This window comes from Pyrgilauda ruficollis, unplaced genomic scaffold (genome assembly GCF_017590135.1).
Source record: "Pyrgilauda ruficollis isolate IOZ18807 unplaced genomic scaffold, ASM1759013v1 scaffold2, whole genome shotgun sequence".
NCBI classification, from domain to species: Eukaryota; Metazoa; Chordata; class Aves; order Passeriformes; family Passeridae; genus Pyrgilauda; species Pyrgilauda ruficollis.
In genome coordinates this window covers 7,579,037-7,594,536 of record NW_024519206.1, presented here as the reverse complement: position 1 = coordinate 7,594,536, position 15,500 = coordinate 7,579,037, and the positions used below count along the sequence as shown (strand labels likewise).

Below are 15,500 nucleotides of genomic sequence, written 5' to 3'. Positions count from 1 at the left end.
GTACCAGAGTCCAGCCTCTATGATAACTCCAAGCCTTAGTGACATTTGTTCTACTGACTGGAGTCACTAGGGAATGCTGAAAGAAGGGAGATGTAAGTCATGCTAGCTGAACAATTTAAATAGCCAAACAGCAAGCAGATGAATCCTAAATGTGCTGTGGTGCTAAGGAGCTCTAAGCAGAACAGTGGGTAAGAGAGGGAATGAAGTTCAGCACTTTACAGCTGCCTTTTGACACTTTGTCATGCAACAGACAGTTGAGATCTGATGGTTCAGGTTTTGTTTTGCATCAGTAGAAACTACCAGTCAGTACATTGCAGGGGTGGTTATGAGAAGCAAACACTCCCTTCTCCATAGGTGTCCCCTTTGCCTCCAGATCCTGAGCAGCAAAAGCAAGAGGCCCATATTCAGGCTGGTAATCAACGTGCAAAAAAAGATTGGAAATGGTCTTTCAAAGATGTGCAATTTTAAAATAAGATATGCTTGATAAAAATGGTGTAATAGCTAATAATTTTATTCAGTTGGGTGGAATTTCCATGACTGAATAGTTTAGAAGTAGATGAAATAAAGTTTTATGTTGAAAGGAGTAATGCCCCAGGGCTTTTGCCTCACTGCTATAAGTCTTTTTTTTTTTTTTTTTAAAGCTTCAGACCTTTGTTCTACTTCTATAGATTCTTCTTGAATTTGAAAGCTGCTACATACTCTTTTTTTGAAGCTGCCAGACCAAAGTTCAGGAGGTATTTTTTGAGGTTTAGAGGCAGATTTTCTTACCACCCCTCCTCACCCTGTTAGCACGGGCAAATGCAGAATGCATTACTGTTGCATGAAGTCCAGCCCTGGAACTGCTGGTTACCAGTATAAATATTGGGATTTCATTGTTGCTTCGAGCCTCTGCTTTTTAGTGTGTACTCCTTCATCCTTCAAGTAGGTATGCTAATAAATTTATTGACATTTTTTCTCCTGTTTCTGGGATCTGATAATCTCAAGTGTTGTGTCTACTCTTATTGCAGAGATCCAACCCTAGCTGGGGTTGGAAGAAGAGCAGAGAAATGTAACACCAATTTTAATTTCCTAGAAAGATGTAGTTCAGTACTTATCAAAGTCAAAAGGCAGGACAATGTGTTACCTCCAGCTGCCAATTGTTACTGGAGGTGACAACTGACCACATTAAAGAATATGGGTACTGGTTTGAAATGTTTTAATTGTACAATTAAATAACCTCTTAATTTGTTTTTGGTGTTATAGCTTCTAGGATGAAGAAAAAACATTATACCTATCCAACTTTTATGTTCAATATTTATTAATATTTCTAAATTTTCTTATCTCCGTAGAGGTAGGTATTTAAAATGAGCTTTTATAAGAAGAGTAAAACATATACTGTATAGGATTGTAGAAAATTTATAGGATTTACTCTGCTTTGACATGCAATGCCAGAATATTTCATTAGCACAGTACTTTACCAGGAGAGCCTTTATTCTCCAGCTTGTAGGCAGCAAGCTGTGGGAGGTGAGTGATGGAAGAGACAGGCCCTATTATTTAACATTTGTTTGCCAAATGGTCTCCCTGATTGGAGAAAACAAAAGTTTTAAAAAAGTTTTTACTTTTGTATGAGTTTAGTGATCACAGAAAGATTTTGCATTACTGACAAGGAGTTAGAAATAAAGCTGGAGAAAAAAATTACTTTTTAATTTGACTAAAATACTGTGGACATGGGATTTGATTATTGGGTGCTTTTGGGTTGTGAGGGCTTCTTTTCTTTTTCTTTTTTTTTGGGTGTTTTTGGGGTGTGGGGGGTTTTTTTTTTTTTTTTTTTTTTTTTTTTTTTTTTAGCGTATTTCTTCTCAGTGAGCTCACTTGAGACCAGAACTTTATGTACACACTGACTTGTTTGCACAATCAGTCCCTTATTAGTGTGTTTTCTAAATAAAGAATTGAGACTTTGTAGGGAATATACTTTGGAAGTAGCAGTCCATTTTTAAAATTAAAAGAAGGTTTACAATTTTCAGTTACTGTAACTACAGTCTAACCATATAATATAAAAAGGAACAGTACAAGTACGGCATTAAAATTTTCCCATTTCAAAAGCTGTACTTGAACCCATACTTGAAGTAACGTCCCCTTTTGGATATATAGTATTTTCTTGCACACTAATCTTAAAATACGGGCAGGCCTCCAAAAATTATACTACATCTTTTTGCTCACATGGAAGTTGAAGGACTTTTTTAATTGTACTCTGCCAAAGCTTTCATTTATGAACTACAGGCTTTAACTATGTAAGTTGATTGTTAGCAATCAAGAAAAATTAGTCATTAAAAAGACCAGACTGTAAAATATTTAGTAAAATACACCTAGAAGAAAATTTAAACCTGAATTATTAGCTAGACTTTATTTCTTTTACAGATTTATTTCCTTCACCCAATATACTATCTAGAAAAGTATTTTGCGTTTTCAGTTTAATTATGTGAGCATTTTTCCATCCTTAACTATAACTAACCTGTACTATAGGTTGAAAATGAAATTGTGTTAGCATCAAACATGACAAATCCTTTGGGTGCTTTTAATGGATTCTGCCATTTATGATAATTATTCAAGAAAACAAAAAGAAAGGAAAATGCGGCATGGTGCTAAATAGGGGAACTATTAGTGTAAGCCAAAACCAGCTGATATTCAGAACTTCCAAAGCAGTCATTAGGAGGGTTTCTATCTCATATTAACAGACAGTAATAGTTTTAAGTGAAAAATGAAACTTTCATGGTTGGCCTGAAAGCCAATGGTACAAATAGGTAAAACATCTGAAAAATTTTATTTTACAATGCTTTTTATTTTGGCTTTCCCTGTAAGACAGGTAATTCCATTTAATTGTATGTGGGAAAGTACTTTTCACTGTTTTTCCAGTTTTATAGTTAGTGTTATACTTCAGCACAGTGCTGTAAAGTAAACTGTGAATGAAATAATAGAAGACACCCAGAAAAGCAACCCTATTGGGTATGAGGGAGTGTGTGTGTGTGTGTGTGTGTGTGTGTGTGTGTGTGTGTGTGTGTATTTTTCTGTTTTGAAGAAAGTCTGGATATCTGCTCAGGTAGGTTATGAGCACAGCTGGGCCTATTGGTTTCATTTTAATGCTTTCTGAGGGATAATAAGATTTACAAAACATGTCACTAAAACATATGCAGGCAAATACATTTGCACAGAAATCCATATTTCTTAGAGACCCAGACAGAGATTATATTTGTGCCTCATGCTGAAAGCTGTAGTGCCACACTCGCTGAGCCATGTCCACTAGGGACAGCCACTAAGGCAGAGAATGACCACATGGAATTGTGTGTGGGGGTTGTGACACTCATCAAGACTGTGAAATGGAAGGTGATTTGTGGTCCTGCAGCTCTGCAAGGTGCTACACACACTTTAGAGGCCAGTTATGGGTGTTTAAAAAAGAGAGGTTTTAGAAAGAGTAAAAACATTTCAAGCAGACTGAATTAAAAAAAAAAAAATGGAGAAAGGGCACACTAACATAGGATTAAACAGAAGTATTGGATGTTAGATTTGCTCCAGACACTGCTCTTTTTCTGTCATATGTTCAACATATATAAAATTTTCACTACATCACTAAGGGGTCCCAAATAAATCTGTTTCGTGATGAATGGGAAAAAAAAAATTAGCTAGTGTAACACACGTGGAAGAATTACATTAAAAATACCACTGTGGAATGGCTTCCTGTTTCCTGTAGCAGCAAAATAATTCTTAGAAAGCGTTAAAGTGGAATGGTTGGTACCCATTTATATTTTCCTTTGTGTAACAGTATCCTGAAGCTTTGAAAAGATGAGTGAGTTAGGCAATATGGAGCCCTCAAGAAACTGTATTAAGCTGCTGTAAAGTGTTTCAACTTTTATTGCTAAGTATGGAAAACTAAAATCCTTGATTTTTTGGCTTATGTGCAAAGTCCTTATTTTTTTGTTCAGACAGGAGGTTATGCAATTGCAATAAACTTTTTTAAAAAAGCAAACTTAGAAGTCAGCATAATTTTGAGTGTAGGTTCTGCCTGTATATTTTGAAAAAATATATATGAAGGAGCCTAAGAAAATACCCTTCCTTATTCAACTCAAGATTTCTCATGATCCTACACAAAGTTAACTGGTACTTTCAATGGGAGCAAAACCAGCTCTGGCACCCTCGTGGTTGAGAAGAGATTCCACTGAAATTCTTGAGCTTCTCCACTTTGCTCACTGTGATCTGGGGAAGAACTTGGCCTATCCTAAGAAACTGGCCCAGATGGCACACTCTTTTCTAGGGCATTTGCACTAGTAAAGGTACATACCGTGGCACAATGATGAGGTCTGTTGCAAGACCTACAAGTATTACTATAAATTCAGGGTTTTATTTTTTCTGATGTAAGGTCTTGTGTGTGAGGCAGGAGTGGAGGCAATGGCACCGCCTATCTTGAGCGCACCAACTTTGGAAAAAAGAGCTCTAGGCTATGCACTTAGTGAAGTTTGTAATCAAATTACACCTTGATTTCTGCAAACTACGGATAATGTGAATAATGTGTAAAAAAAAATTGAAGCCTACTTGCCGAAAGGTAAAACACAATTGTTTATTAGAAGTATATTTGGAATTTCACAATGCAGATGTATTATAGTGGTAGCAGAAAATTAAATAATTGACAGCTTTCCATGGAGTAGCTAAGCAGCCACATTAAAAATGTTTTACTCTCTGATTCAAAGAATAGTATCCACAAGGTCTGCACTTTCCAAGCAACAGAATTATTATCAAGTGCTGGCTGCCATTTGGGAAGCAAACATGGCTAGTTTTGCATTGGAATGTACTGCTGCTTAAATATAAGGGACTTTTAATGCCAATATGAAAGTACATAAAACTAATGGCCATTTATATAAAGAAGTTACTGTATGAAAAAAGGTTTGTAAAAAGCATTACTTCCCATCCCACTGTGATTTGGATTCTAATACACCAACAGTGGCAGTCTGGCTTTGCAGAGAAAAAAAGTAATATATCTGTTTTCATTACGTTCAAATGCTATGTAGTACGTGCAGGAAGCATACTGATATATTTTGGTATATTACTGGTGACTAATTAAGCAGCAAGTCACTGCAACATTGCAACATTTTTTTGGATTCCTTACCCACATCTCAGTTTTTGCTGGCAATATCTTAAGCTAGATGTATAGCATTTTACGTCATAGAAAGTGGAGCAACCTCAACTATGTTTTGCCTAAAGAGGCAAATCTACATGTACTTGAGAGAAAGCATTTTCTCAAAAAGTTTACTGGTCAAAGGATTAAATGATCCATAGGTCATTTTTTATCACTTATGTATTTTTCCTTTAAAAAGGTTTCCTTTGTGTTGTTTTTTTTTGTTTGTTTGTTTGTTTGTTTGTTTGTTTGTTTTTTGTTGTTGTTGGGTTTTTTTGGGTTTTTTTTTTTTTTAGATGTGAGTTATATATGGCTTTCTGTTTAACCTGAGTCCCAGGACACTGCTTAGTATTTTTGGCAGGACAAGGGTCTCTGATTTGCAAAGTTAAAGTAAAAACTACAACCTATGATTTTGGGGTGATAAGACTTATTGAGAGGGGATTATCTAAGTAAATTCTGTGTGTCTTACAGTAATTTCTCTTCTCCAGCAACCACTTCCCTACAGTTTGTAGTGCTTTAGATCTTTCAAATACCATCTTGGCAGAGAAGACCTATCTTCCCAAGTACATATTTCCCAAGTATCATTTTTATACAATAATGTAGCACCAAAAGGAATCTTTTAATGCCTCCTTGGAGTTCTGATACAGCTCCTCTCCAGGGAAGAACTTTCATCAGAATGATGAGAATGATGATGACTGAGGTATGCACAGCTCTTGGGCTGGGTTTGGTTGCTCTTCATTTTTATTCTTTTCCTCTTGGTTGGAAAGAGAAATTATATAAACTTCTATCTCAACTAGTGTTTTCATCACTTGTTGTCTTTGTTTTAAGAAGCTCCTATATGGAAAATCTTTTAGTTTAATTTTATAGGTTAGCTTTTACTCTGGAAGATTCACTCCTAATTATTGGGAAGATGGTCCTGAGAGATGTCAAGATCCTTTTATGAAGCTCCTCTGCATGAAAGCAAGTTATAAAACTCGTTTGGTAAAAAGGCAAAAAAACCAGCAGGTGTTATTTGTTGCTGCATGTAAGAGATGTATCTGCAGAATGTACCTGCGAATGGGAATTGTCAATCCCAGTGGATAAAATGTCGTATTAAAATGGAGCCTGTAAAGTTATTTTCAGAGAAATCCTGTGTCTCTTTTCCTATGATAAACTGTGATAATACACAGGCTTTGGGCAGAGATTAGTGTCTCTCACATGAAGATCTACTCACTAGATCACTACTATTCTCAGTCATATGAGAGAATACATATGTTGTCCTCCATATCTGCACGGTTTGAAGAAGCAGTGACCTGTACGTGCTATATAGTTAGAAGGTAGATGAATATCTTTTCAAGCAGAGGTGTCTTCAAGAACCTGCAGCACTAGCTGCTACAGTGTTATGAATCAATGTTTCCAATAGTGCAGTATAATTCCTAGACTTTTACTTTCAGAAGGCAATAATAACAAAATGTTGGCAGCAACAGCCAGTAGGTAATGGATTAGGACAGTATATAGTGTGTTTCAGAATACCCACAGGTTTTGCTGTGCCAGGTCAGTGTTTTTTTTGGGTGCAGATATGAGGCTGTTTTAAATTGTTAATTGTCACAGACTGTTAGAAAGTATTAACTCAATAAGCAAACAAAAGTTTGCTTTCATTAGACTGAAAAGAAGGATTCATGTCATTTTGACATCGCACTTGTGCTACTGTACAGTTTTGCTCACTTGCATGCACAGAATTGTGAATTATGGAAATGATGGTGTTGTCTGTTCCAATATTTAGTGAATTGCAGCTCCAGAAAATACTTTTAATGACATTCTCAAAAGAGGCACTCAGACTGAAGGTGTTCAGTGATTTGGAAGTATACTTTTTCACTTGGCAAAGCCTTTTAAGAATATTATTTAAATGACTGTGAAGAGAAGGAAAATTATGAGACAAAAATAGATTAATAAAGTCTGCAACATCTGTTGCAAATAAGAGAAGGTGCGTCAAAGTAAACATAGATACGTAGACTTTTCTTTTATACAAAGATTATACACAAAAGTAGGGAGTAAGGGTTTAACTTATGAACCTGCAAAGCAAAGAGCAGTGTTTTGGATACAGGGTAAGTTTTCATATTAATTCTGAGCAACTTTGAATTGAAAATTTAGAAAAAAAAATCATATAAAAACTTCATAATATTCTGTATTAAATGTCAAAAATGTCTGAAGGTGACTGTTTTGGGGTAAGTCTTGCTCTCACACGTAGTTTCTGGCAAAAAAATAGGAACCATATGGAGACCTTTGCACCATCTCCTTGCTACTTTTCCCTTAGTTCATATTGCTCGTATCTCAAAAGAAAAAAGAAAAGTAAGCAAGCATTTTGAATTGAATCACGTATCACTATTTTGTTCTTTTGATTTTTAGAAGGTTTTGTTACATATTATTTAAACAAATACCAAAGATTTATGTTTGAAAGAAATATTCTTTCATAAAACATTAAAATACTCAGAAGTAGCAAGATGTTTTGCTTTTAATACTTTGCATAGATTGCTTCATTTCAAAGTAGATACCTATGTAGTAGTTGTTTTCTGCAAACACTTGATCATCATTTATAGGAAGATATGTAATTAATGACATACAATTACCCAACTTCACTATAAATTAATAGTGAAATAAATTTAGAAATTGTTTGCTAGTGCTGGGGTGTTTTCAAGGGTAAGTGTTGGAAACTGTTAATGAAAGTTGAAAACATGAGTATTGAGCAATAAAGGTGAAATTCTTATGGCCTTTTTGTCAAAAATCATTAGTGGTTATTGTCACTACTCACTCTCAGGGTGGATATCAGGATCTAAAAACCTTCATAACTACCAATAAAACACTAGAAATCTGATTTATTTTTGAAAATTTTTGTCTGGGGATTTACATAACTGAATTTTCATTTCTGTCTAAGAAATGAAAGTATATCAGCTTTTGAACTAATCCAAGAAGAAAATTGGTGCTCCTTACACATTTTACCTTTGATTCTGACCCTGCCTGGTTACCAGAAGATCTTTGTACCATAGATATCCCCACCAGTCTCTTTCCATGTTCTGTGATCAGTCTTTTTGTTTTCCCTTGGGCATGTATCAGAAGTAAAAGCATCAAAATTGTCACTGTTCATATTCTACACATAGGAGTTTGATCCTGTGTTTTCTTGGCATGCTTCAGCTCTTGATGTAGAGAGAAGGGAATAGAAACTCTGGTGGGATAATACAAATGTGGGGATTAAGAACAAACCAAAAGTAAAGCAGAAGCAACTTTTGAGGGTGGGGAATAGCATGATTAGGAATGACTTTTTAAAAATACATCTTGAGCTGTTATTGGCAAAAACAACAGTCTTCAAAGATTTGTGGAACAGCCATTTATAACTCTGAATGTCTTTCCAAGCAGTACCTTCTTACATCAGTTACCAACAAGTATTTTTGTCTAACAGGAGATATTAAAGATGCTGCCTGGAGTTTTTGAAAAGTGATAAAATCAGTTCTAAGAAAAGGCATGACCTGCATCCCTCAAAGCAGTGTTTAACTGCCTACATTACTTGACATCTAAAGAACAAAGGTTTCCAAAAGAGAGACTGATAAGGTACAAATACCTGCATGTAGGCTACATCTTCTGAAAGTGTGCCAGAATTTGTCTGGCAGAAGGCGGAAGACAGACAATATAGATTACTGTATTTTTCATCAAGTGGTTAGTACCATCTGTATGTATTTTATGTGTGCCTTTTGAGAGGCAAGTAGTCTAACTGAGTTCCCCCTAGGCTTTGTTCTCTGTCTCTACACCTACCACTTGGCATAAGATGTAGCCAGTAGAAGAAAACTAAGGTTCTTGGGACCTTTTTCTTGCCTTAGTTGCAACAGCTGCAAAACAGATGTAGGCTGACGTGAGTTCTGCCAAGAATCTCTTCCAAGTCTCCCACCCATTTTCCACCAAAGAGAAGCTAGTCAGGTGATATGAACAGAGTCCTGAAGGTCAGAAAGAGATGGGAGTTCCCAATCTTAGCTTTATAGAGACTGTTAAAAAAACAACAACCTATTAGTAAACCTAGATTCTTTCTCCTTGGAAATTAAAACAACCCCAAATTTTAAAAGTGAAATTCCAAGCAGTATGACATCAATAGGACATAAAAGGCAACCTGTACATGAACCATGGCAACACTGCAGCAAGCAGGTCAGATGACAGCAAGAGACTCAGGATCCCCTAACTAGTATCCATTTAAGTCTCTTTTTAGATATATTTTCAATATCTCAGATGCATTAGGCAAAATACCATTGTCTTGCTGGCCATATTTTTGTTGAAATAGATTTCCTGGGATTCCAGTTGCCCTGTTGCATTTACCTCAGTACTGAGAGGGAGTCAGCTCTCTATACCTGTCCCAGGTTTCTGTGTATCTCTCCAACTTCTGCTTTCAGCAGTGTTTGAATATACCACGTGGTTTTTAGTGTATTTCAACTACTACAAATCAAATAAATTATAATCTCAAAAACAAATAAAACCCTGCAACTTTCCCACTGTGTCAGTCTGCTGGTGGAATCTTACTGCTGACAAAACTATGGCTGTCAGGCATTTAAATCCAGCATTGAATTAAGGGTAGTATCCAGCAATGGAAGAAATGTCTAAATAAACAATAGTCCATGAATGCTTATATTTGCACAGGATCTGTCTGGGCTAACACTGATAGCAGTTTTGAATCCTCTCTGTTGGCAAAGATGGTGGACATAGGCTACTCATGCAGTTCCATTTTCTTATCCCAGTATTCCTCCCCTTGCCTTTTCAGTATCCGAAGAACCATTGGCTCTGAATGTTATGAAAAACCATTTGCTGCTGCACAGCAAAGCTGTTTTCCTCATGGAACCATCTGCTTGCAAAATTTGCTCATGTTACAAGTCTCAGTCACTCAGAGAGATCAGTATCTTCCTGGGAGACGTTTGGATGGGTGCTCCTTAAGTTTTCCCCTTCAAATATTCACGATAGAAGTAGCTGACAAGGTTTTATAGCCTTGACTCCTCTTTCTGTTGTGTATCCAGTCTTCATTTCTAGTATTTTATTTTTTATATAGTATCAGTGTCATATGTAGGTACATTACTTTTATTTAGGACACAACCTCTATTCTGGAAAGCAGTGAGCCATGGATCTTTCCTACAGCAAGTACTGACATGGGAAAACTTCTTGTTTCATGACCTCACACAAGCAGAGGATGACCAGGACAGTTATAAGAGGACTTCAGAAATTACTTGCATAAAATTAATTTTTGTGTCATGCAGCACATAATGACTGTGCACACACTTCTGCTTTCAAACCTGTATGAAACACATCTGGCAGTATAAAAATGGTAAGCCAAAATGGCAAGAATAATGATTTAGTTATGCCTCTTCAGTGATTCAAAGGAATGGGGATATAGGTGTTTAAGTATTTAAATTCAGGTGATCTACTGGTATTTGGGCCTTATAATGGGATGGCAGACAGAGAAATTTAAAGGAAAAAATCCAAAGTGAATGTTCCTGAAACAGAAAAATGTGGAGAGAAGTTACAGTGACTCTAGTTTGCCTACTAGTATAAAGGAAGAAATGTGAATTTCTAGGGGTAAAGTGGCTTTGAAATATCAAGTTTTCTATGTTGAGTTTGGAAATAGACCTTGGCCCCACACTATTGTCAATGGGCCTGCCATCTAACGTCCTACCCTAGGAAAGCCCTACTCTGCTTGTGGCTGAACAACTCCCAGCTACACTCAACAACTTGGGTGGATACCCTCAGTCATATAGCCAGCACTACACTTCACATTTGAAGCAAAGTTCTGTGTGTTATGTCAGCAAAAGTAGAGGTTTGGTGATATGCAGCTATTAGCTTTAAAATATTTTAAATTATTGACTATAACACTGAGTCAAGAATCAACAGTTCTCATTAAAAAAAAAAACAAAAAACCCCAAAGTTCCCTTCCAAGTAACAGAGTGACTGACAAAAAGTGAAAACATTCTTATACCTTTATAAAATGTAGATTTGAAACCAGACTCACTGGCCAGTTGGACAGGCTCAGGCATGCCGATGATTCATCCAACACAGAGTCCCAGGGAGTGATTTTTTTGTGAGCCAGTTCATTTGGATGTTGATGCACGTTTCTATTTAAATCAGCAGCTGAAGTGTGAATTAATCTGTGACATTTTTAAGATGGTTCGTGAGGCCAGAATTTGACTAATGATACTTGTACTGATCTCCTGCTAATTTTGGATTTATAGGTGTTGTATCATACCCAAACTTACAAATGTCTGGTCTTCTTTTTTTTTTTTTTTTTTTTTTTGTTTTTTTTTTTTTTTTTTTTTTTTTTTTTTTCCCCCCTTTTTTTTTTTTTTTTTCCTTTATGGTTTGAACATTCATTTATTTAAGCTGACTTCACTGACAGCAATAGAATGACTGTGACTGATTTACTGAGTTCAGTAGTTTGGGTCAGGACCAAATATACCTGTTTCTGAGAGCAAAAGGAATTATGAGGGTGATAATGAAACTTTCAGCAAAGCTCCTCTGATTGTAGTCAAAGTATTCCTCAGGTAATGGTGGTAGCAAATTTCCTATACTGATACCAGCTGTGCCAAAAAGCTCCTACCTGCACCATAGCATGAGAAGAAGATCCCATGGGACATGGGATAGGACCAACTTCCTTTTGACATGTGTTCAGTTTCTTAGCTGTGTTCTGTTAGCTTTCCCTGAAAGTGCAACTGCACTAAACCTCAAAGTGTCTGCTGTAAAACAGCTTTGGCTTAAGGTATTAGTGAAATGATAGGGGAGAGAGATTCTTGAAGTATTACTCATTACACAGTAATCAAATGATACATATCCTGTACTGGTTGGATGCACTGAGAGTTGCCAACAGTGGGAGGGAATTGAAGCTTTGCAGAAATTCTTCAGAGAATTGTTAGAAAACAAAACACTGCAAGGTTTTAAGCTAAAGTTTGATGTGTGTCAATGGAAGCAGCAGCTCAAGTCTGCCAGAATTACTTCTGCTTTCCTGATTTACAGCGCAGGATCCATAGGAATGAAAGCAAGGGTGTGTTTCAGAGAGAAGAAAGTTTGAAAAATGTAACTTTAGCTTGTAGTTGTCTTTGGGCTTGTTTTCTATTTAGCTGTACACTTGTCGTTACATTTTTCACTTTGTTTTTTTTTTTTTTTTTTCCTTTTTTTTTTTTTTTTTTTTTTTTTTTCAGATTCCCAAGAAGGAAACTACAAGACTGAGGTCAACAGTAAACCCAGGAAGGAAAGGACAGCTTTCACCAAAGAGCAAATCAGAGAGCTAGAAGCAGAATTTGCTCATCATAACTATTTGACCAGGCTGAGACGATATGAGATAGCAGTAAATCTTGACCTCACTGAAAGACAGGTACCGATGAAAAATAATGGACTTTAAATGTCTGCCCAATATGTACCAGTGATTAGTAGCTCCTCACAGTAAAGCTCCTGTTTATAATGCTAATATCTATGTTCTGTTTATAATACTAATATCTATGTTGATACATCAGATTGAATATTTTTAGCAAAATTATATACATTTATTATCTCTCTGCTATGAAAGTAATTTATACTTTTATATATACCACTTACAGATTAATTTAATCTATTAGGCAGAGATGGAAGATCAAAGCATGAGTAATAGATGTGTTTGATGGGTGCATGTCTTTTCTAATCTGCCCACACTGATATCATTGAAGAGGGGGTAGGTCCCAAACACTGTATGCACAAGTAGTTGCTTTGCCTGCATGCAACAAATACGAGCAACTTGGTTCAGTCTATTAAGCATATGCAGTGGCCACTAATGCAGAGTTTCTGAACATTCTGTTTCCAGATGGCAGCAAAAATGGGAACACCAGCAAAACTGGGATACAGGCATTTTAAACCCCTTTATCTTACCCTGCTCTGTGAAAACAGAGGAGATGATGGAATTTCTTATCACTGTTATTGGTTTCCTACTCACCAAACCCTGGTCCAGGAAACACTTCTGCATGTGCTTAAGTTTCATCATGCATGTTGTCACATTGATTTCTAATGGAAATGTCCATGTTACACATGTATTAAAGTGTTTTAGGATCTCATCTCTATACACTAAATAGGTAGCGAAGTCACATTTCAAATAATAATTACATCAATGTACACATTTTGAAAATGTGTTTTAGCAAAGAAGTTTAGAATACTGGCCTCAAGTACATAAAATCTGATTAAATATTTCCTACAGTTTTAATATTAAAATGGAAAGACTTTTACCCACTGGTAGACAGTCATTCTTTTTTCAGGAATCAATATGAGATTGAGGGATTGCTTTAGATGCAGTCAGTAAGATGATGATATAGTCAAAAGTAGGTATCAAAATAGCATAATGATTTGTGAAATCTACATATAAGAAGATTTGCAATTTTCTTGAGTTTCATTGACACCTGCCATAGGTACATATATCAAATCCAGCAAAAATCCAGCCTTTTCTAAAAAAATGAACACATTTTTTCTCACAAAAGGAAATGCAACTGCTTTTTGCTTCGAAAGCTTCTAGAGAATGGCTGTGCCTTTTTGCTTTTCAAGCAAAACAGCAATTTTTTGTTTGATTTGACCATAGTGCCAGGTTCCATTGGGGTAATTTTCAGTTACTTAAGTACGGTAGTTGCGTTTTTGAAGCACATTATTTTGTATCAAACAATGGATAAAATTTTGCCTTTTTTCATTTTCATTGCCTGTGCTATTTAGACTCTCATCTGATTTTGACAGCTAAGGGGAGAAGGAATGAATTCTTGTCTTGGTGACAAAGGTAGAGTTGGCATGAAACTGAACAATGATAAATAAATTTTAAAAAATATCTGATGGCCAATTCAACAGGAATCAGTCAGCTGGATATATCCCTATATTTAATAATGGTGAATTTGGCCTAGAATTTAAGTGTTGTCCCTAATAAATTCTATATTCTTTTCTTCAAACATCATGTTGAGTAGTACAACTAAATGAAGAGAGTTCACTATCCTGAAGGGAATAGTTAATCTAAAAGCATTTAGCATACTGAAAAGGGACAGATAAATATTGAATATTGTTTCTGGAGGAGAAAACACAGTCCAGCTACATAAGTACAGAGATATATTTAAATCATGGCAGTACTTTCTGTTCTCCAGCAGTCACAAAGCATCAGTTTTAAACATTCTGCAGATTATTGTGATAATTTATATAGCATTGTCATTAGTCTATTTAATTGTGTAATCTAATCCTTCTCTGCTTCCCCAGATTACCACAGAGTGACAACTGAGCTCCTAGAGATAACTCCCTTCCTTCCTTCCTTCCTTCCTTCCTTCCTGTTTAACACCACCTTAGAAAAGGAAACCATTAAGATTTTTAGTTTGATAGAATCCAGTTCTCTATCTTCCCACAGTAAAATGGTCTGAAAAAAGGAGAAGAAACAACAAAAAAAAAACCCATAAAAACTGTATTGTTAATCAACAAGTGAACACTGAGGCGAAATTCTGGACATATTTTTCAGTTTCTGAATCATACTAAGCCAAGTAATGTTGTAAAGTAAAAATATCTCTTTTAAACCAAATATATTGCTTTGATAGAAAAATAGTGTAAATAGCATGGATCTGGGTATGGGTTTCCATGGTATATGGTAGACTTCAGAAGCTGAATGCCATAAATCAAAAGACTTGGCTCTTCTTGCATACTTGGTTTATATCAGTATTCCTCTAGTGACAAAAAATGTACTTCAGGGTGAGCGTGGTGTGACATTAATACTTCTTTTCTCTCCAGTTAAGAGAGGCAACTCTCCTCAGGACCTGTCTTTCCATCATTACCAAAATGAATCATTACCCTTGAGCAAGATAACAGCACTTATTTTCATTCTTACTAGCTTTATTACTTTTTTTTTAGACTAGCTGTCCCTGCAGAGGAGATCATATTTGATACTTACAGGTACCAAATTAAACAGACGCAAAAAAATTATCTAAAATATACTGATGGAATTATCTGCCATGCCCCCCCCCACCCCGCCCCTTTCCCATGAGGTAGCATTTTTAGAAAATTGCTGCTTGCAGAACCATTTTTCTTTAGTATTTTTCCCCAAAGCTGCATTGCAGAAAATGCAATAGCTGATAGTTCCTTTGTTTGAAAGTAGTAGTAGTTCCTTTGTTTGAAATAGGTGAACACACAAGTGATAGCCTTGATCTCATCACATGCTGTTGATCTCTTGGTGATGGGAGATTTCTTGGTCTCTCATGAAACACTGAATTTGCATGCAGAGAATTGAAACTTCCTTGAGAAAGTACAATGGCAAAATAGTAGCATTGGCTATTGGGTGAAATAATGTATCTGCTTGGAAAATAGTTTTGAGAGCAGATCTAACCCC

At 36.0% G+C, this 15,500-nt stretch overlaps 1 protein-coding gene across 1 annotated transcript in view; it reads left to right on the top strand.

Annotated features, from left to right (window-relative positions):
* The window catches only part of MEOX2 (mesenchyme homeobox 2), a 51,945-nt gene that overhangs the window by 26,479 nt on the left and 9,966 nt on the right, over positions 1-15,500 (top strand). The window contains exon 2 of the mRNA XM_041466484.1: positions 12,337-12,509. Within this exon, the coding sequence (XP_041322418.1) occupies positions 12,337-12,509 (173 nt within the window). The remainder of the gene's footprint in view (positions 1-12,336; positions 12,510-15,500) is intronic.